Below are 17,273 nucleotides of genomic sequence, written 5' to 3'. Positions count from 1 at the left end.
CCAAATACTTTTTCTAGACAAGGCCTTCCACAGAACCTTGCACTCCAAAACTCTATTGTGCTTTTCTATCTTGCTGCTGTTACAGCAGGTCTGTCTATAAAAATGTATACTGCAATGGGAAGAGTAGTGAAGACAGCTTATGCCTCAGATAATGGTATCAGTAAACACTCTCCAGCCTTTACTGAAATGTTCTGATTTTACCTAAGGTCTAGAAGGCATACTGATTTCAAAAGTTCAGTGATGACAGCCTACTCCAGTTTTTAGTTCAGGCAAAACAACCCCAGGCAGTGCCACAGGCTGGGGCAGAGTGGCTGCAAAGCTGCCCACAGGAAAAGGACCTGGGGGTGCTGGTGCCAGCAGCTGAACATGAGCCAGGGTGTGCCCAGGTGGCCAAGAAGGCCAATGGCATCCTGGCCTGTACCAGCAGCAGTGTGGCCAGCAGGACCAGGGCAGGGATTGTCCCCCTGTACGCAGCACTGGTGAGGCCACAACTCTAATCCTGTGGTCAGTTTTGGGCCTTTTACTCCAAGAAGGACATGGAGGTGCTGGAGGAGCATGTCTAAGAAGGGCAGCGGAGCTGGGAAAGGGTCTGGAGCACAAGTCCTGTGAGGAGTGACTGGGGGAGCTGGGGGTGTTTAGCCTGGAGAAAAAGAGGCTCAGGGGGACCTTATCACTCTCCACAGCTGCCTGAAAGGAAGGTGTAGCCAGGTGGGGGTTGGCCTCTTCTCCCAGGCAACAAGTGACAGGACAAGAAGAAATGGCCTCATGCTGTGCCAGGGGAGGTTCAGGTTGGATGGACATCAGGAGGTCTTTTTTCACTGAAAGGATTGTCAGGCTTTGGAAATGGGCTGCCCATGGAGGTGGTGGAGTAACCATCCCTGGAAGTGTTCAAGAAATGACTGGACATGGCACCTAGTGCTGTGGGTTATTTGACAGGGTGGTGATGGTCAGAGTTTGAACTCAATGATTTTGGAAGTTTTTTCCAACCTTAATGATTCTATGATTCTGTGAAATAGAATCCAGTAATTTTCAGCTTTGCCTACAGTCAAGATACGGAAAAGTCTAAGTCTGGAGAATGTACCAGAGTATTAGTACCAACACAATAGCAGATCCACTCAGAAGTAGTTTTTCATATGACTTCTGCTCTCTAGCTGCCTTTTGCAGACAGACTGAAGAGAGCAAGGAGCACTTCTGTCCCACATGCAAAGTGGAGATAAAAATTACAAAATTCTACTGAATCTGGTTAAGTTTGACAAATACTCCAGAAAGGATAAGTAAACACTGCCTTCTCTTTAATAGTTAACTATTAAGGGAAACTTAAAGGAAAACTAGTAACTTCAGGTTGTTTTTTAACTGAATGTTGTATGCAAGGGTACTTAAGGAAATGTAGTACAGTGACTTGCAACTGCTACCCTTAGCAGTAGAGCCATTGATCTAGCAACTGTTATACAGTAGAAGTTATTTTTTAAGTTTCTAAGGGGATAAAACTGGATGGTGCAGGTGTGAAATAATGAGATTCCCTCCCCCTGCTCCTTCTGGCTCACTGAAATTTATGTATGCTGGCAAAAAAAAAAAATTTCACTGTTTTTTATTGAAATCAAAATGCAAAAATACAAGCAGCAAGTCAGGGTTTCTGACTGTAATATATAAACATTTCCTCAAGAGGACAGTAGAAGTGGCCAGCCTTCTTGGCAAGGTTTCTTTAGATGAAAGGAAGACTGGCTGTAGTGATAGCTGCTGCTCATATTGTTCATTTATAGCAATGGGAAAACTTTACAGTAAATTCTACAGAGACCATCTCTTTTTTAGACTCAAATGTGTCTCAGTATTCATAATGCTAAAACTGGGTGTGCACATGCAGTCCAAGGTATGTCAACACCCCAGCTCTGTAGCTGTTGACAGTCACTGCTAAAGAAGATTGAAATCTGCATTACTAGGACACAGCTACTTCAGACATTATCTAGACGTAGTTGTTTGTTCCTCAGGTTTTGCTGACTCTTAAAATTCCCAATCTGATGAACATTAAAAAAAGGCTGGGTGAATTCACTGAAAAATAGCAATGGCTGCAGTACCTGGGCTGTTAAAAAGTGTGGACTGTGGAAGTTTGTCTTTCCAGTTATCTAATGAATAAACACAAGAGCTGGTCAAAGACAAGAATCTCATGAAAAACAGTCCAATTGCTACAATAAAAATTGCTACAGGAATATGCCAATGTTAATATTTTGACCACTGGAAGCCCTGGCACTGGCATCAGTGAGCACTTGTTTTCAAAGACAGTCGAGAAGACACATTCGCTGGTCAAGATCATCTAGCTACAGGTTTACTAGATTACACTTAATCTGTTATCTGCTGTCTTTTTCCTGATAGAGTCTTACAGGGTCACACAAAGACAGAGGCTTTACCAAACATGTTACACATCATTGAAACTCTGTTTCCATGCCTGCAAGATAGTTGCTCTGAGGGCAAAGTATAAACATACTTGTTTAGGTAATTTTCCCTGGTACTAAGTGTAATTTAAGGTGAGCAAAATCAACTCACATCTGTGCAAGCAAACATATAAGAAGGTAACTCTTTCATAAGGTCAATTTCCATACACACCAGCTCTGGTCTGAAATGGCTTTTTGCAGACCAGTGGTCATGGTTCTTCACAGCTTCTGGCTAGCTCCAGCTTAGGCACATGTTCAAGAAATGTGCTTTCATGTCCTTACCATTGCTTAATTTACTGACTGAGGAAATAGTCTATGTGCTTTCTAATTAAGCTGTATTCTGAAATGTGTTTCCTTCACCAGTCAATATTTGCAAATGTATTTTCCAAATAAGAGACACAAGAGTACCTGGTTTTGTTAAAGACAGTTATTGTATTTTTAAAATTAGGTATATTTAATATAAAAAAATACAGCATTAAAGTGATAACCACAGGCAACAAAATTTTACCATAATGTAAGTTAAGGACAACATTGGACTTTAATTATTGATGAGTCTGGTAACTACGTGGGCAAATTCTTGATTGCTGAGTCTCATGTAATCAGTAGTGAGCTATGACAGGTGAGCAGAAGTTTGACCTATTTTCACCTGGGAATGGCAGCATCTTTCTGGCTCACATCTGGCAACCTGGTTTGAAGGAAAGCATAGATATGTGGCCAGATCTTATTGGTTTCTGTTCCAGAAAAGGATTTCAATAACCCTTTTTTCCTAAGGAAGAAAAAGAAGAAAATATTACAGTTGTCAAATTGTTTGATTGTTCCTCCACCTCACTTGAAGATTACCCTGGCAGGAGTGTGAAAATATGCATGTGGTGTAACATCAAGAACGGCTGTAGCATTGGAAATGCAGGCTGGACGTTCATTACTCTGTTCCTCAAACAGCTGGCTCTTGGCCACATCAGAACATAAAACTGATGTCTGTCTGCAGAGCACTTAATCACAAGTAGGGTAAAGATAAGTAGCAATGTTATCACATAGCACGTGGTGTACAGCTGTCATCCAGATGACTGTGACTAACCCAGGTGTTGTAAAGTTGCACCTCATGGATCAAGGAATGTGCATCAGGACAAGCAAGATAACCAGGCACATGTAAGTTATTCTGAATTAGTTGTAGGAGCTTGTTTTTTCTGTCAAGTATGTTATTATCAGTAATAACAGCAGCTTAGGCCTCTATCTTGCTGTGGTGCTCTGAGGCATTTTCACCTCAGAAATCTAACAAAATTAAGAATATTGTTGTCAATCTAGAAAAACTTCTTTAAAACCTGACCACACCAAAGATGGAGCTTCTAGTTTTCTGCTCAACAGTCCTGGGAGAATACAATGAAGAGTGGTGAATATGGAAATACAGAAAGGGTGGTCATTTCATTGATTGTCAGAGTCTGATTTCTTTGTCTAGGCAAGGTAAAATTAAAGCTCTACATGGTGACCTACTAATATCTGTATATTAGCAGTGTGATACTTGCAGCTTTACCTTAAGAGAACCATGGTGTATAATTTTGAGTCTTAAAAAAACTAGTAATTTGTTGTCACTCCACAATGCAAATGATAATTCTGAATTAGCTGCTTATTCCTGAAGAGTCTTGCTAGCTGGGTCCAATCACAGTCCTGTTCTTAGAACAGCCACATTTAAATCCTCATTTACAGCTTCTCCATTTGTGTATCACTTCTTGACCCCTTGCACTTGTTAGTAGGGCTTCTACTTACACATCCAGAAAACAAAATACTGTAAATTCTTGCCAAAAAAAGGAACTGTCTCTGTTACCTTCCCACCAGAGCTGTTGTTGGTCAGAACAGTGCTATGATGTATTGAACAATGCATAGCATTTTTTATAAAGCTAAATATGGCTGGCTGCAGTAACAGGCTATTTTACCACACAGGGTCCAGAAGGTCTCGTAATGGTGGAAAACCATACTCATTCTACTGAGCTGATTTCTTACTGAGTTAATGAAAGCTACACAGCTACTCACACTGTGCTCACTGTTGTGGTATAATATATTCTGTAACTGGAGAGATCTGTTCCTCACTGTGCTAATGCACAGTAATATTTTAGAATGTGGAAGAACAGATTTTACTACTTACCGATAATATTCTAGAACAGGTTTTGTTTGTGCATCATAAGCCTGCAGCCTCTTGCTGACAGTCTCTGGCTTGTCATCATCGCGCTGAACAAGTGGCTCCCCAGTAATGTCATCAATGCCCTAATCATGGTTAAAAACAAACACTGGAGTGTATTTCTTACTTCTGTTTAAGCATGTTTTGTGTGATTTTCTATTTAAATTATGATCAATTTCCACTTAATCAGGGTGTAGATTTCTGCTTATAAAGAGATAGGCTCCTACCTGTGTTCTTATCTTGAATGTAAGTTCTTGACTTTCCGGTAAAACAGTCTGTAGTTAAAAATATTTTCTCAGTATTGCCAATGACCATTAGATCATAAGTAATGTGACTAATTTGTCCTCTGGAGCATTCGTAGAATATGGGGAATATGTAGAAAAAACCCTCATGTACAAGGGAAAACAATATTGTTGGCAATACATTCCTGTATAACAGGCGATAAGAGACCAACTGGACCTTCATTTGACAATACTAAAATGGGCAAAGGAGTTAATGGCCTTTGATTTTAAGTTGCGAAATGGAAGAGTTATCATTTAGCCACAGCTGTACAAAAAAATTGCGTAAGAGTCAGCTTGAGCTTTGCCTACAGAGGTAGGGACCTAATGTGTGAACTTTTGTTCCTACTAAGTAAACATTTTGCAGGTCTATTAAGACAAAAGAGACAACCATATTTCACCTGTTTAGCTCTATTTCATGTTTTCACTTAAATATTGCAGTCCACTGTGTTGTGGTAAGCCTGCTAATTAGTGAAAGATAAAGCAGTTCCCAGTAGCAAAGCTCTGGCAGCTGAAGCCTACTCTTTGATAAGTCTGATAATTCTTCGTTCCATCTTGCCTGTGCTCTTCCACAATTGAAAATAACCATGATTTTAAACACTTTGTTTTAGACAAAACAAAGACAATTTTTCAGTTGCGCACTTCCAGTGCTTACCTGGTATTTCAATGTTCGCCTCTTTTCCTGCAACACTGAAATCCAAAAACTACAGGGCCTGCTGTGCTTCTGATGTTACTTAATAGAGCTTCCAGGTGAAATGCGATGCCACAACCGCTAAGTTATTTGGACTTAAAGATGAAATCCAGTTTAAGCTGAGTTGCACTAAAGCAAGTTCTTGTTCTTAAAAAAAATTAAGGTAACAATGTACAGTCTTTATCTTCAAATTCCTCTTTAGGAGATCTCAAGCCATAAGCTGTTAAATCTGTTGAAAACCTTCCCTGATTTGAAAGTTTCTACATCAAGTTTTGCAGTACAGCAGCTCTTCCCTTGAAACTATCCATCCTGGTTAAATATAAACACAGGAAAAGCATTCAGTGGATTCCTCTGACTGATGATTTGGTGTTTCCTATATATAAAGCATGACTCCTCTAGAGGAGGGGAAAAAAAGCTACAATTTGGACTGTACAGGCTGCAAACAGGCTTAGACCATACCCAGATCCTGTGCCAGTGTGCAATGCAGACAGTATTCCAGATGAGTGAACAGCTTTAACAAGAGCTTACAAAACACCATGGCATTCTGCTCTGCAGGGGACAAATATGTTGTCCACCAGCTTGAGGTTCTACCAGGTCACTACCCTCATACCAGCAGCATGTTATCAGAAAGATTCTGTGCTCCCAAGAAACAAAATGAGCCTTTTCCTTCTGAGCTGCTGAAACAGTATTTTACTGCAGCTAGCAAAAGCAATGCAGCACTTTTTTAGTGCCAACACCAATGCATATTGCTTACCTGCACTTTGGGAGGACTGAATTCAAGATTGTAGACTCTGCCACTGGCAGGGTGGATCCAGCGTGCTGTGAGCCGACACTTTATGGTCTCAAATGGCACATCTAGGTCAATCACAGTATCTATGTGACATTCTTTGTCAAGGGCTTCTGCCTGAGCAACTGTTCTGGGGAAACCTTTTTAAAAGAAACAACTTCATAAAATTCCAAAAGGAGAGTTATAGCAAAAATTACTTGGTTGAGTCATTAGAGAAAATAATTGTTAGACAGAAAAAAAAAACCCAGAATCATTGTCATATTGTATAAAGACTGAAGAGACATCAGATTTTCCAATATTTTTCAGTGTGTCATGGCATTTAAAGTTGTTAAATGTCTCCCAGCTTTCATTTCTTCATTTCAGTTAATCATCTTCACAAAAGTGCAACAATAATTGCAGAAAGACCCCATATTCATATGTACCACATACCACTACACTGCAAAAAAGCACTGTGTACACATTTAGAATAATAAAGGCTCCAGTGAAAAGTTTCACTCAGAAGTCTGAACAACCTAGAAACATTTGTGACGTCTCTTACTTTCATAGCTGTGTAGGTCTGGGTTAAGGTGGTGGCCATTACAAACCCCTTCTATTCAGTCACAGTAAACAAAATGTATTTACCAGAGGCAGTCCAGGACTTAGAAGGGTTCTAAAAGTTTTAGTATATCAAACTGTTCTCAGATATGATGACTGTGAGAATACTCAGGCTGATTAGGAACCTGTCTCTTCACTTTAAAGATGCTGCATTTTGCCCCATGAACTCTGTGGCTCCCTACTCTATGGCTTGAACTTAGGAGGGGTGTAGTGGGAACAAAACAAGAAAGCCAAAGTCTCCACAAAGAATTTAAAATGAAAAATTGAGCACAAGACCTTCAGCAGTCAAAGCTCCTGCAGAACATGCTATTGCATCCTATATTCACTGGAGCAATGCCTCTCCTCAGAAAGCTCTAGCATAGTTTCAATGTTCTTCAGTAGCTTGTAATTTGCATCATGCTGTACAAGTAAACTTCTGCATAAAGGCAAGTACCAATATGTACAAACTTAAAAAACACTTGCATAACATTGGTTGATCTGTCCAGTGCATGAGTAAGGAAAAGTGTTTAAAAAAGACAGTTAATAAACTCAGACCAAGTGCTTGCTTGTGCGTTAAGTCTCTTGCACCTGGTTTGCATCACAGCCATGAGCTGCCCTCATCCTATTTCTCACACATTCACATTATCTCATGGAAGTGCTTCTAAATGTTAAGAGCAGAGGAAGAGGCAGGTCTTCAACACTGCTTTTGAACACTGTTACTATTAGCAAGCCACCACGCTTGCTATTCAAGAACTGCAATTCTTTCTTACTATTAGCAGCCACCACACTTCTAAGTTATGCAGCTGCAAAATGAGTTTGCTTTGGGACTGAATAATGAGAAAATTCCTCAACGAATTGAAGTGTCTTTACAAAAGCATTTCATTGAAATTGAACCAGCATTTTCTACATACAGTGTTTTCTCAATACAGAAAAAGATCTGCAAGATGTGTTGAATTATGAAAATTCCAGGAACACAGAGAAAAGTGCCCTAAATTATACAGCACATAAATCTAAATAGATTATACCCACAGACACATACAGCTAAGACTGCTATGTCTGCTATGACTCTAGAAGCCACCAACCTATCTTAAGGCAGTAAACAGGTATTTGGCTAAGTGAACATGCAAGCAGTTCAGAATTGAGCTAGCTGACCCCATCTATTTGTTCTGCATTGCAGTTACCAAACAAAAGATTTCAGGTTAACATATTTCAACAGAACAGTGTTGTTCCTGCAAAGTCCATTATGCCAGAGCTATCCCCAGTGCAATTCACTGCGTCTCATTACAAATGCTGATGCAGACAAAATTTCTGCTCCAAAAGTTTAAAGGCAGGAGCATGTTAACATGCAACAGAAATTGATCTATTCTCGTATGGTCTCAACACAATCATCCTGCTGAGAGGTGCCAGTGGGCACAGCTGTACTGCTGCACATCCAGATCCATAAGACTGGAACTATGTGTACGTTGGACCTGGAACTAAAGAAAAAAAAACCAGTATCTGCAGTTTGTTGCTTTATTGTTTAGGTTTCATTGTGCTGTTCACTGTGGGAATGAAGCCTTTATCTCAGGGAGGAACCCAACTGTGACGAAAGCCACCAGAACAGATCACTCTATGTAGGAGCAACTATAATAAAGCACTAAGGGACAGAGATCACTGTGGACTTTTCACTCCCTCTAAATAAAAATGCCTCACCAATAACTTTCTAGTTTTAACTACTGAGACAGGTTGGGACTAGAGTCTGACGAAACACGCATCCAGCCTAGACGCTATTTCTGTGGTATGCATCCAACTGTAGTCCCATGGGCTGGAATAACAAGAGCCATCCAGTTCATGAAGACAGCAGCAAATGCATTTTCTCTCTAACTGTGAATGCTGAAACAATGATCTTACACTGCAGAACTGTGAAACAGTTCACTCTGGAGAACAGAATCAAACAGCAAATGAAGGACACCTTTTAGGGCATTTGAGCAATGGTTTTTATTACACTCCACACTGCTACAGTACATTTCCATACTTACCCTGTTACTGCATCACATGCCTACCTTCCTATTTAAATAATTCCAAAGCCCCATCCTTCAAAAATTTTCCGTTTCCTAAGGACTTTAATAAGAAAAGTCTTTAAAAAAGAAACTTCTCAATGCATATTTCAAAGGGGAAATACCATATAAATTATCATAAAAAATACCAGAATTGCCAGAAATTTTACTGAGGTGTTGAACTATCCTTTTCAACATGAGTTAAATATCCCTGTAATGTTCTGAAGGCAGGATGCACCCAAAGTATATTTCAGCCAAAGAAACTGGGGCAGACTATCTGCTGAAAGTTTTACAACAAGCTGGCAGCAAGCAACCAAAGCAGTTCCAAGTCTTCCAGAGCAGATTTTCTCTCCACATGTAGTGACATCTAGCATGCTAACTTACCATCCAATAACCAGTTGTACCGGTCTAGACCTTTTAGCTCATTCAGCATTAGTTGTGTCATGATGTCATCTGGAATAAGCTTCCCTTGATCAATGTAGGACTTGGCAAGGATTCCAACTTCTGCGAAAGTAAGAGAAGTTGCATTACACTATCTCTGACCCCCAGCAAGTGAAAAAAATCCCACAAGCCTGCAAAAAAGTTGTTTTGATCAGGATGACACAGAGAAGTTGTAAAGAAGACAGACAGCGTGCTTGCCTGTCTTAAAAAAATGGACAATCAGCTAGGATCTGACCATGCAAATATTTATCAGATTAATTTGATCCATCTATAGTTTCACAGACCGTAACAGGACAAACCACACCTCTATCCTCACATCCTCTGAGTAAGTTTACTAGTATGTATTCATAATATTAAGTTCCAAAAACTAAAATGAGGAGAGGCCATTAGGCACGAATCTTCAAAATAGGAAATATAGAGAATAGAAATTGATTAAGATATCAGCCCTCAGACTTCTGAAAAGAAAGTTATTTTCTCAGCTTAGTGGCTAGTTTCTAACTTATGCTTAGGCTTCATTACAAAGATAAATGCCTTTGGCATTTAAGAAAGCAGTCTGCAGTGGGGCACACTTGCCAGATATGTATTTTTATGATTACTAGAGTTACAAGAGGATGTTTATAGATATTGTACACTATTTATGGGAACACACAGACACTAGTATTTTCCCATTGAACTGCCTAACCTTTCGTACCAGTCATTTATCCCACTGGCTCAGAAAAATTCCATCTATGCATCATAGTTCCAGATATCACGCAACACTACTATATGGCAGGCAGTAGCGTGCTGTAGTTCACCCAAATCATGGGTATAGCCAGGAAGAAATTCAGTTGCCTGGGTTATGTCCTAGGAACAAAGCTTCCGTATCTTCCATTTATAAAACAATTACCCAGTTATGTTAAGTCACCCAGAAGAGCAGCTAGACTGGTTTCGTTGTGAATCTGCAGAAGCCTTTACTTGCAGTCAGTTCAGATCTAGTTACAGAAAACTAAACAGAAGAGAAAATGGGGTGGGCTGGCACATCCACACAAGATATGACCACTTTCAGCAGAAAGCAATGACAAATGTCAGTCCCATCACTCAGTGCACTGAATGTGCAACAGGACAGAGGCCCTTCCTCAGATGAGGCAACTGAAAAGCAATACTTGTCCTCAAACAATAGCTTTGGTGATGAGAAAAAAAAAAGGCACTAAAGGAGCAATTTCCCCTTGCTGCCTGTCCACATCTGTAGTCAGGCTTTGAAAAGTACAAAGACCATTTAGAAATAGGCACTATGCACCTTGGCCAGACTTCAAATAATGCTCACTATGTGGAAAAGAGTCAGTCAGTGGTGTCTGAGTCCTCCAGCACATCACAAACTGGAAAGAAGGTGACCATCTGCCTGGTTACAAGGTGTCTCTTCTTCTCGCTACCTCTCTTCTTCATACCTCTTCTATTATTCTACTGTGCTTTGAACCATGTACCCTGCAAAAGTAGGTTGGGAGGAGGAATAAATCACATCTAGATAGTTTAATGTGTACTTGATGCTTGGCTCTGCTACTGATTTATGTTGCTCTAGCCACAATGATCTAAAAACCTGCACCAGGCAAGGTTCACAGGGAACGATTCTAACTTTCTTTGGAAAGATTCATGGGTTTCTGGGCTCAGAGAGGTTTAGAATATGGCAAACTATTTTTAGACCAGCAGAGCTTGAAAAATGCTGACTTTTGGCCCTCTCTGCAGAACTCAGGTCAGTTAGAAAGTCACAATTACAGAAGGAAAAAAATAGGCACAACTGTACCCAAATAGTCATATATAAGGACAAAAGGCTGGTATACTAGGCCATAACTTTTTTTCACCCCTGCTGTTGGGAGTGGGATTTCATGGGGTTTTGTGTAGGTTTTATTTAGTTCTGGGTTTTTTCAGGTTGGGTCTGAAACCACCACGGGCATGGTAGTCTTCAGAATTACAGGTAATACAGATTTCTTTCCTTTCCAGGTGATGACAGGTATCCATGTTCTACGGTTTTACTGAAGGTTGGCACGTTCTAACCATATTACAGCAAATAAGCTCTAGCCATAATCAGACAATAATTACCTTAGCATTAGAGAGGTGGTCACAGACTCTCCACTCTCTCGTAGAACATGATAATAACTGCAAATTTTCAACAGGACTTTTCAACATTTTCACAAGACAGCAAATGCAAAATTTGCACTGTATAACTACTATTAACCATATCTAATTTTCCAAGGGCTTTAACTGCCCATCTTAGTGTAACACATTTCCCAAAGACTTGGAAATTGCAGGACACTTCTATTGTGATCAAAACTCGTGAATCTTTGCCTTGACTGAACTTATCAAGGCTCTCTGAGTTTCCTCTCAGTTGTTCTCCTGTTTCCAATGTACTACCTCGTCCTGCTACCTCATACATCATCTCAACCCTCTGGAAAACATTTCTGCAACTAGTGACTGATTTTCAATGAAATTGCAATAGTTTCATCTGGGTTTACTTGAGCAAGAAACTCTATAGGAGATTCTGGTAAATTCTGCTCTAGCTAATTTAGAGCAAACTTCACCTCTAAACCATCCACTGACTTCTTTCCTCATAGTCTGCATTTTAATGTGGCTGCTAAACTTCCATTTCACACCTTTGCTCTCCTTCACAGTCTTTCATCTATCCAACCCACCTAGAATTCTTTGTGTAATCACTTCTCTCTCCATCACTTCAGGCTCCTTTCTCAATTCAAGCAGTATGATATTTCCACTTGCAATTTCCTCTTCTCACACAACCTTCAGCTTGGTTCTGGTGCTCTATGGTCTTGCACAAAACCTAAAGTATTTAGCAAACATTGAAAACCTCAAAGCACTTGGTAAAATAACATATTTCCTTCATTTTTTGGAATGGCTGTCCACTAGGTCCTACACTGAAAGTTCATAACAGAAGTTTTGTGACCCCCTGCAAATAAAAACTTATGATCGTGCAACCAAATAGAAATAGCATGAATATGAACAGATATGTCTGTGCAGGTGTGCTCCTAGCAAATTCTTAACTTATGGATATCAACTACAGTAAAGTCAGTCACTGTACCAAAGTCATTATCCTTACTGAGTAAACAGAATTTCTGTGAAGACAGATGCAAATCATGTAACAATTGATTTCAAAACAGAGATAAATTTTCACCTTCAAACATGCTTATGAGTATTCCAAAACTAAGACTGCCAGTTACCTAAGCATAATACTACCGTGATACAAGTGAATGTAGAACTTTACAGCTTGAAGTTGCTGGAAATAATAACACTCTCACTTCATCATGTGCAGCCTGAGATGGCTCTTACAAGGTTTTTCACCCCACCACATAGAAAAGCAGATGTGGAAGTCAGAAGGGAACCTTCCATCATTGCAAAAATCCACCAGAGAGAGGGACTGTGGCATCTCATCTGAGGCTAGAGGACAAGCTAGGACTATACAGCAAAAATAATTAATATCTTTACCTAGTATAAGCACCACTGTATGTAAGCACAGACCACGCTGAAACCTAAGCATGATATGAACTGGTAAGACAATAATAATTTTTTAAGCTATGCAGTTTGAAAATTTTGCCCATTGTTTTTTTTGAAAGTACCACTATGTTATGCCTACCAGCTCAGGACTAGGCCTAATTTTGGAATTAACAATTAACAATTCTAAGTGCCTCTACTTCTAGCCATCAAATGAATACCTGAAAAGATCTGATTGTCCAAAACCCCTCCTCTTGCCCTGCCTGTTAAAAAATATGAGTATTTTTCCCTTTTAAGATGCTTCCAGCTGGAAAAACCATAAGAAACGATCAGAGCTACTAGAAACACCTACAAAAACCACTGGGTGCTTACAAAAAGCACCGAGACAAGGAAAAAATTAGGTGTAACAAAACACGAATAACGGGATAACTCCAGATAACCCCGTTCACCTTTTTCCTGAAGAGGCTGGCAAGTGACAGCTCGTGGAGGATCCACGGCTGCCGATATGAGGCCCACTTCAGTGGCCTCTGGACTCCAGAAGAGCTCTCTGAAGATATCCAACCTCTGTCTGCGTGGGAGGGGCACACAGAGGTGGGACTGGGAAGCAGCAAACCCCCTCAAAGAAGCGCCCTCTCTTCTTGGAGGGCGAAGGGAGGGAAGGAGGGGTTGGGGGCAGGAGCGTGTGTCCCTTCCCCGGAGCGGGGCTGTGTCCCGCGGGAGCTCCCGCCGGGCTGCGTGGGGACCGTTCTCGCGGGGCGGGGACGGGAACAGGGGTCGTCGTCGCCACGCACACATCCGCACCCCCGTCCCCATTCCCACCTGTCTTCTTCTGCATGTTGTCCCTCAGCAGGTCGCCGCTGGAGAGGTGCTTCATGCCGAAGTGCTTGATAATCCGAGCGGAGACGGTGCCTTTCCCGGAGCCCGGCGGCCCCATGATGACGGCGCGCAGCAGCGGCGGCACCACCATGCTGCTCCCGCTGCTCCTGCCCCTCCTGCCGCGGGAGGAGCGCCGCCTTCCCGGGGAGCGCCGCCTCGCACCGGCGGGGAGCCCCGGCCGGTCCTCCCAGGGAAACGCAGTGGCAGCTTCTCCGGCTGTCAATCAGAGGCAGGAAGGAAAGATCCTTTACGTAAATGCACGGGAGGAGGGAGGGATAGATGAATAATGATAATAAAAAGATAACTAGAGCAAATTGCATCTCAGAATGTCGCATCAGACCGCGTTCAGGCATCACTGTTCAAACCGGCCCTGACCAGCTGCCCCACACCCCTCTGCCCAGGAGGCCCGTTTTGGCTGCTCCCCGAGCCGTCAGCCCCTGCCGCCCCCTCAGTCACAGAATCGCTTAGTTTGAAAAAGACCTTGAGTGTCACCGAGCCCAATACGTAATCCAACTTTGCCAGTCCACCCCTAAATCATGCCACAAATTGATACAAGTCCACCTTTTAAATATCCCCAGGAATGGTGACTCCACCACTTCCCTGAACTATCACAACTATTTCCCAAACCGAGCTGGGACATGGCTCCTTACCTGGCTGTCACCTGATGACGGCTTGACTACTGACACGTCCCATTGCTGCCACTGCCCTGCCCAGCTGCCCTGAGGCTGTGGGTGACTTTGCTGAGCTCATCCACCCCCATGCAGCAGCCCTGCTCTTGCTGATCTCTCACAAACAAGCTCTCACTGCCTGGCAGCAGGCAGCTGCTTTCATAACGAGCTGTGCCTGAGTTTTGTTTAAGATACTTGAATGCGAACGGCTGCAGGTTGTCCTTGTTCTGAGTACTGTTCTTCCAAACACCCAGAGGTCCTTTCCCACAGATACGATTCAGTGATTCTCAGCTACAGCAGAACACAATGTTTTGGCCGAAATAGAAGATTGTCCCATTTTCTGAGTGTTCACTGTCGTGTCCACAGAAGGAGAAGTGAGCCTTCCTCCTAAAGGTTCTGGAGACGCTGATGCATCTCAACCGCTGTACCAGAAGGGCCACAGAGAAAAAGTGAGCAGAAAGTAGAGCTACAGCCAAAACATTAATGAAATTTAGATTCCTGTTTTTAAACCCCGTTTCATTTCAACAGTTTTACATTGGGACAAGTAAAGCCACTAGAAAATATTCAAACGGTTGTTTGGTACTTTGGAACAGTAAGGAAATGGGAATATAGCCCCAAAACTCCCCAGTCAACAAAATAAATTACTTTAACCATTAAGTATGAAGGCACTGGCTTAGCACATAGAGTTCTATGAGCATAAAGTTCACTACACTGAGAAATGTGAACCTTCATAAATGAACCTAGTAATACGTCTATTCCAGATTGTAGTAGTCAGAAACAGTGAAACATTCAGGGCTCCAGCAGTGTTCCCAGGCAACAACTCAGTCTGCCAAAGCACCACAGTCTTAAACAAAATTTGGCAACAAAAGGCATTTGGATGTTGGAAGCTACACTATTTGTTTTAAGCTCCACAGTTCAGAGATTTCTGAATGGCAGAAGTTCACAAAAAGTGATGATAAATATTCCTAAAGCAAATACATGGGAAAATGGACAGTATTATATGAAATACATATCCAGCAAATACAACTTTTTAGAGAGATAAGTAATCTCCAATGCCACCATGTAAAAAAAGCAGCAATGATTTATCTGCCTGTTTAAAGAGAAGCCTAAGGTTCAGCCTCTCTACAGGCACTATTGAGCAGCTCAGAATTCCAGACAGGAATACTAAGACAATCCCTTTGTTAAAGACTGTTTAGAAACCTCTCTGAACTTCATAACAGATTCTTGAAGAAGGGGTGGAAATGGATAGAAAGGCACTTCTCATGCATACAGAGGTTCTTACTAGGATACGGCTTTTGTAGAACAGAAGTGGGTACTTAGATTACAAAAAATAGAAAGTAACAGAAATTATTGTTCCCCTTTCCTTGGCTATCTTTGCTGAAGTCCAAACCTTGCCCTAGTAGTTTTGTGCAAGAGTTGTAACATACTCAGAAGTGGAAAAGGAAATAATGGGTCAATGATTCACTAGTTTGTATACAAATCTTTACACAGCTATTCTGTGTAAGACAGGCAAGCGCTTTTTTTTGGCGGCTCTCATTTTGCTGTTTCGAAAATGACATTTTATCCTCTTTGTTCAGACTTAATTATTCACATCTTAACAGAGTAGTCAATATTCATGTAACACAACTTGCACTGTATTCTGATTAATCTTTTTTGCACATGTAGCCTACAGTTATAAATTAAAATCCTAACTCTTGCTTAGTGAGTGTAGAATTAACCCTTGTGGTGACTGAACAGTAATCAAAACCTTGTTTCAAACAAATCCAAATGATCATGCCAATAAATAATCTTTCATATTTCTCAGCATTCTTTTCAAACACTATAAATTCTTTAAAGAGGCTTTTAAAGCCTTAAATCGTCCAGAGAGTTGCTGTCAGGTATGCTCCTTGGAGATCTAAATCCTTTCTTCTGAGTTTGATACAGAATTTCTTTAGTACTAGTGGGTAACTACTTCCCAAGTGTAATACTTTGTATCAAAATGAAATGGTTACTCACAAGAGGAAGAAGTTATAGTATACTGACTTCGGCAGGACATCTGACATGGTCTCCCACAGAATTTTTGTACCTCCTCTGGTATCTCATCTGGTGGATGGGTGGACAATGAGGTGGGTGAAAAACCAGCTGGAATTGAAGTGTAGTGCTCAGCGTTTTGTACCCTACCAAAAGCCATTAACGAGTGTGTTTTTCCAGGGTCTGTCCTGGCGCTTTGTTGTTTCTAGCGTCTGTGAATAACCCTGGTAGCAGAGAGAGTGCACCCTCATCAGTTCTGTGAGTAACAACAAACCGTGTGGCCTGAGTGGATGGCCTTAGGGGCAGGAGGTGGAGTTCTGCAGGAACAGGTGGGAAAAGGGGCTAAGCAGGATGCTGACAAAATTCAGCAAAGGCAGGTACAAAGTCCTGCACCCAGGACACACCAGCTGCTTCCAGTAGTGGAAGCTGGGGACAGACCAGCAAGGCAGAAGCTCTGCCAAAGAAGACTGGGAAGAACTGGTCTACAGCTAGCTAAGCACCATCCAGCATGTGGCCACTAACATCCTGAGCCATATTAACAGGACGGTAGCCACTACATCAGTGAAAACAGTTGTCCCCTTGTATTAGGCACTTCTTAGGCCACATCTGCATACTGTGGCCAGTACTGGCCCTCCAGTACAAAACAGGCATTGATCATTTGGGGCAGGCTTAGAAGGGAGTGACCAAGATGACCGGCGGCTGGAGAAGAGACACTGCCACAGGCAGATGGAACCATGCTTATTCAGACTGGAGAGAGGGTTCAGGAGTACCTACTAGCAGCCTCCTAGCACCCACAAGAAGGTTACTGAGAAGGCAGCGACAGGCTCCTTACTAAGATGAGTG

At 41.7% G+C, this 17,273-nt stretch overlaps 1 protein-coding gene across 6 annotated transcripts; it reads right to left on the bottom strand.

Annotated features, from left to right (window-relative positions):
• Positions 1–1,572: 1,572 nt before the first annotated feature.
• AK3 (adenylate kinase 3) lies at positions 1,573–15,312 on the bottom strand. Of its 6 annotated transcripts, none has more exons than XM_042053963.1 (7): positions 15,171–15,312; positions 13,696–13,968; positions 9,346–9,465; positions 6,320–6,492; positions 4,824–4,871; positions 4,564–4,682; positions 1,573–3,192 (listed from the first exon to the last, which is right to left on the bottom strand). In XM_042053963.1, the coding sequence occupies exons 2-7, from the start codon at positions 13,841–13,843 to the stop codon at positions 3,069–3,071; spliced, it is 732 nt and encodes a 243-aa protein (XP_041909897.1). In that variant the 5' UTR covers positions 13,844–13,968; positions 15,171–15,312; the 3' UTR covers positions 1,573–3,068. The 6 variants fall into 6 exon arrangements, with proteins under 6 accessions (XP_041909897.1, XP_041909893.1, XP_041909894.1 ...); XM_042053959.1 differs by lacking the exon at positions 15,171–15,312 and adding an exon at positions 14,403–14,574; XM_042053960.1 differs by lacking the exon at positions 15,171–15,312 and adding an exon at positions 14,314–14,389.
• Between the last annotated feature and the right edge of the window lie 1,961 nt (positions 15,313–17,273).

This window comes from Corvus kubaryi, unplaced genomic scaffold, assembly GCF_017639235.1.
Source record: "Corvus kubaryi isolate FWS band 111438036 unplaced genomic scaffold, C.kubaryi_AGA036_p1.0 split1-37296, whole genome shotgun sequence".
Lineage (NCBI taxonomy): Eukaryota > Metazoa > Chordata > Aves > Passeriformes > Corvidae > Corvus > Corvus kubaryi.
Note: the sequence above shows the minus strand (reverse complement) of the source record. Positions and strands in the feature narration are given on the sequence as shown.

Excerpts from the sequence above, each read along its gene's own strand:
- AK3 (XM_042053963.1), bottom strand. The coding sequence starts at position 13,843 with ATGGTGGTGCCGCCGCTGCTGCGCGCCGTCATCATGGGGCCGCCGGGC. Across the intron at positions 9,466-13,695 it reads CAACATGCAGAAGAAGACAG|AAGTTGGAATCCTTGCCAAG; the intron begins GTGGGAATGGGG and ends TTACTTTCGCAG. Across the intron at positions 4,872-6,319 it reads TCAGTCCTCCCAAAGTGCAG|ACTGTTTTACCGGAAAGTCA; the intron begins GTAAGCAATATG and ends TTTTAACTACAG.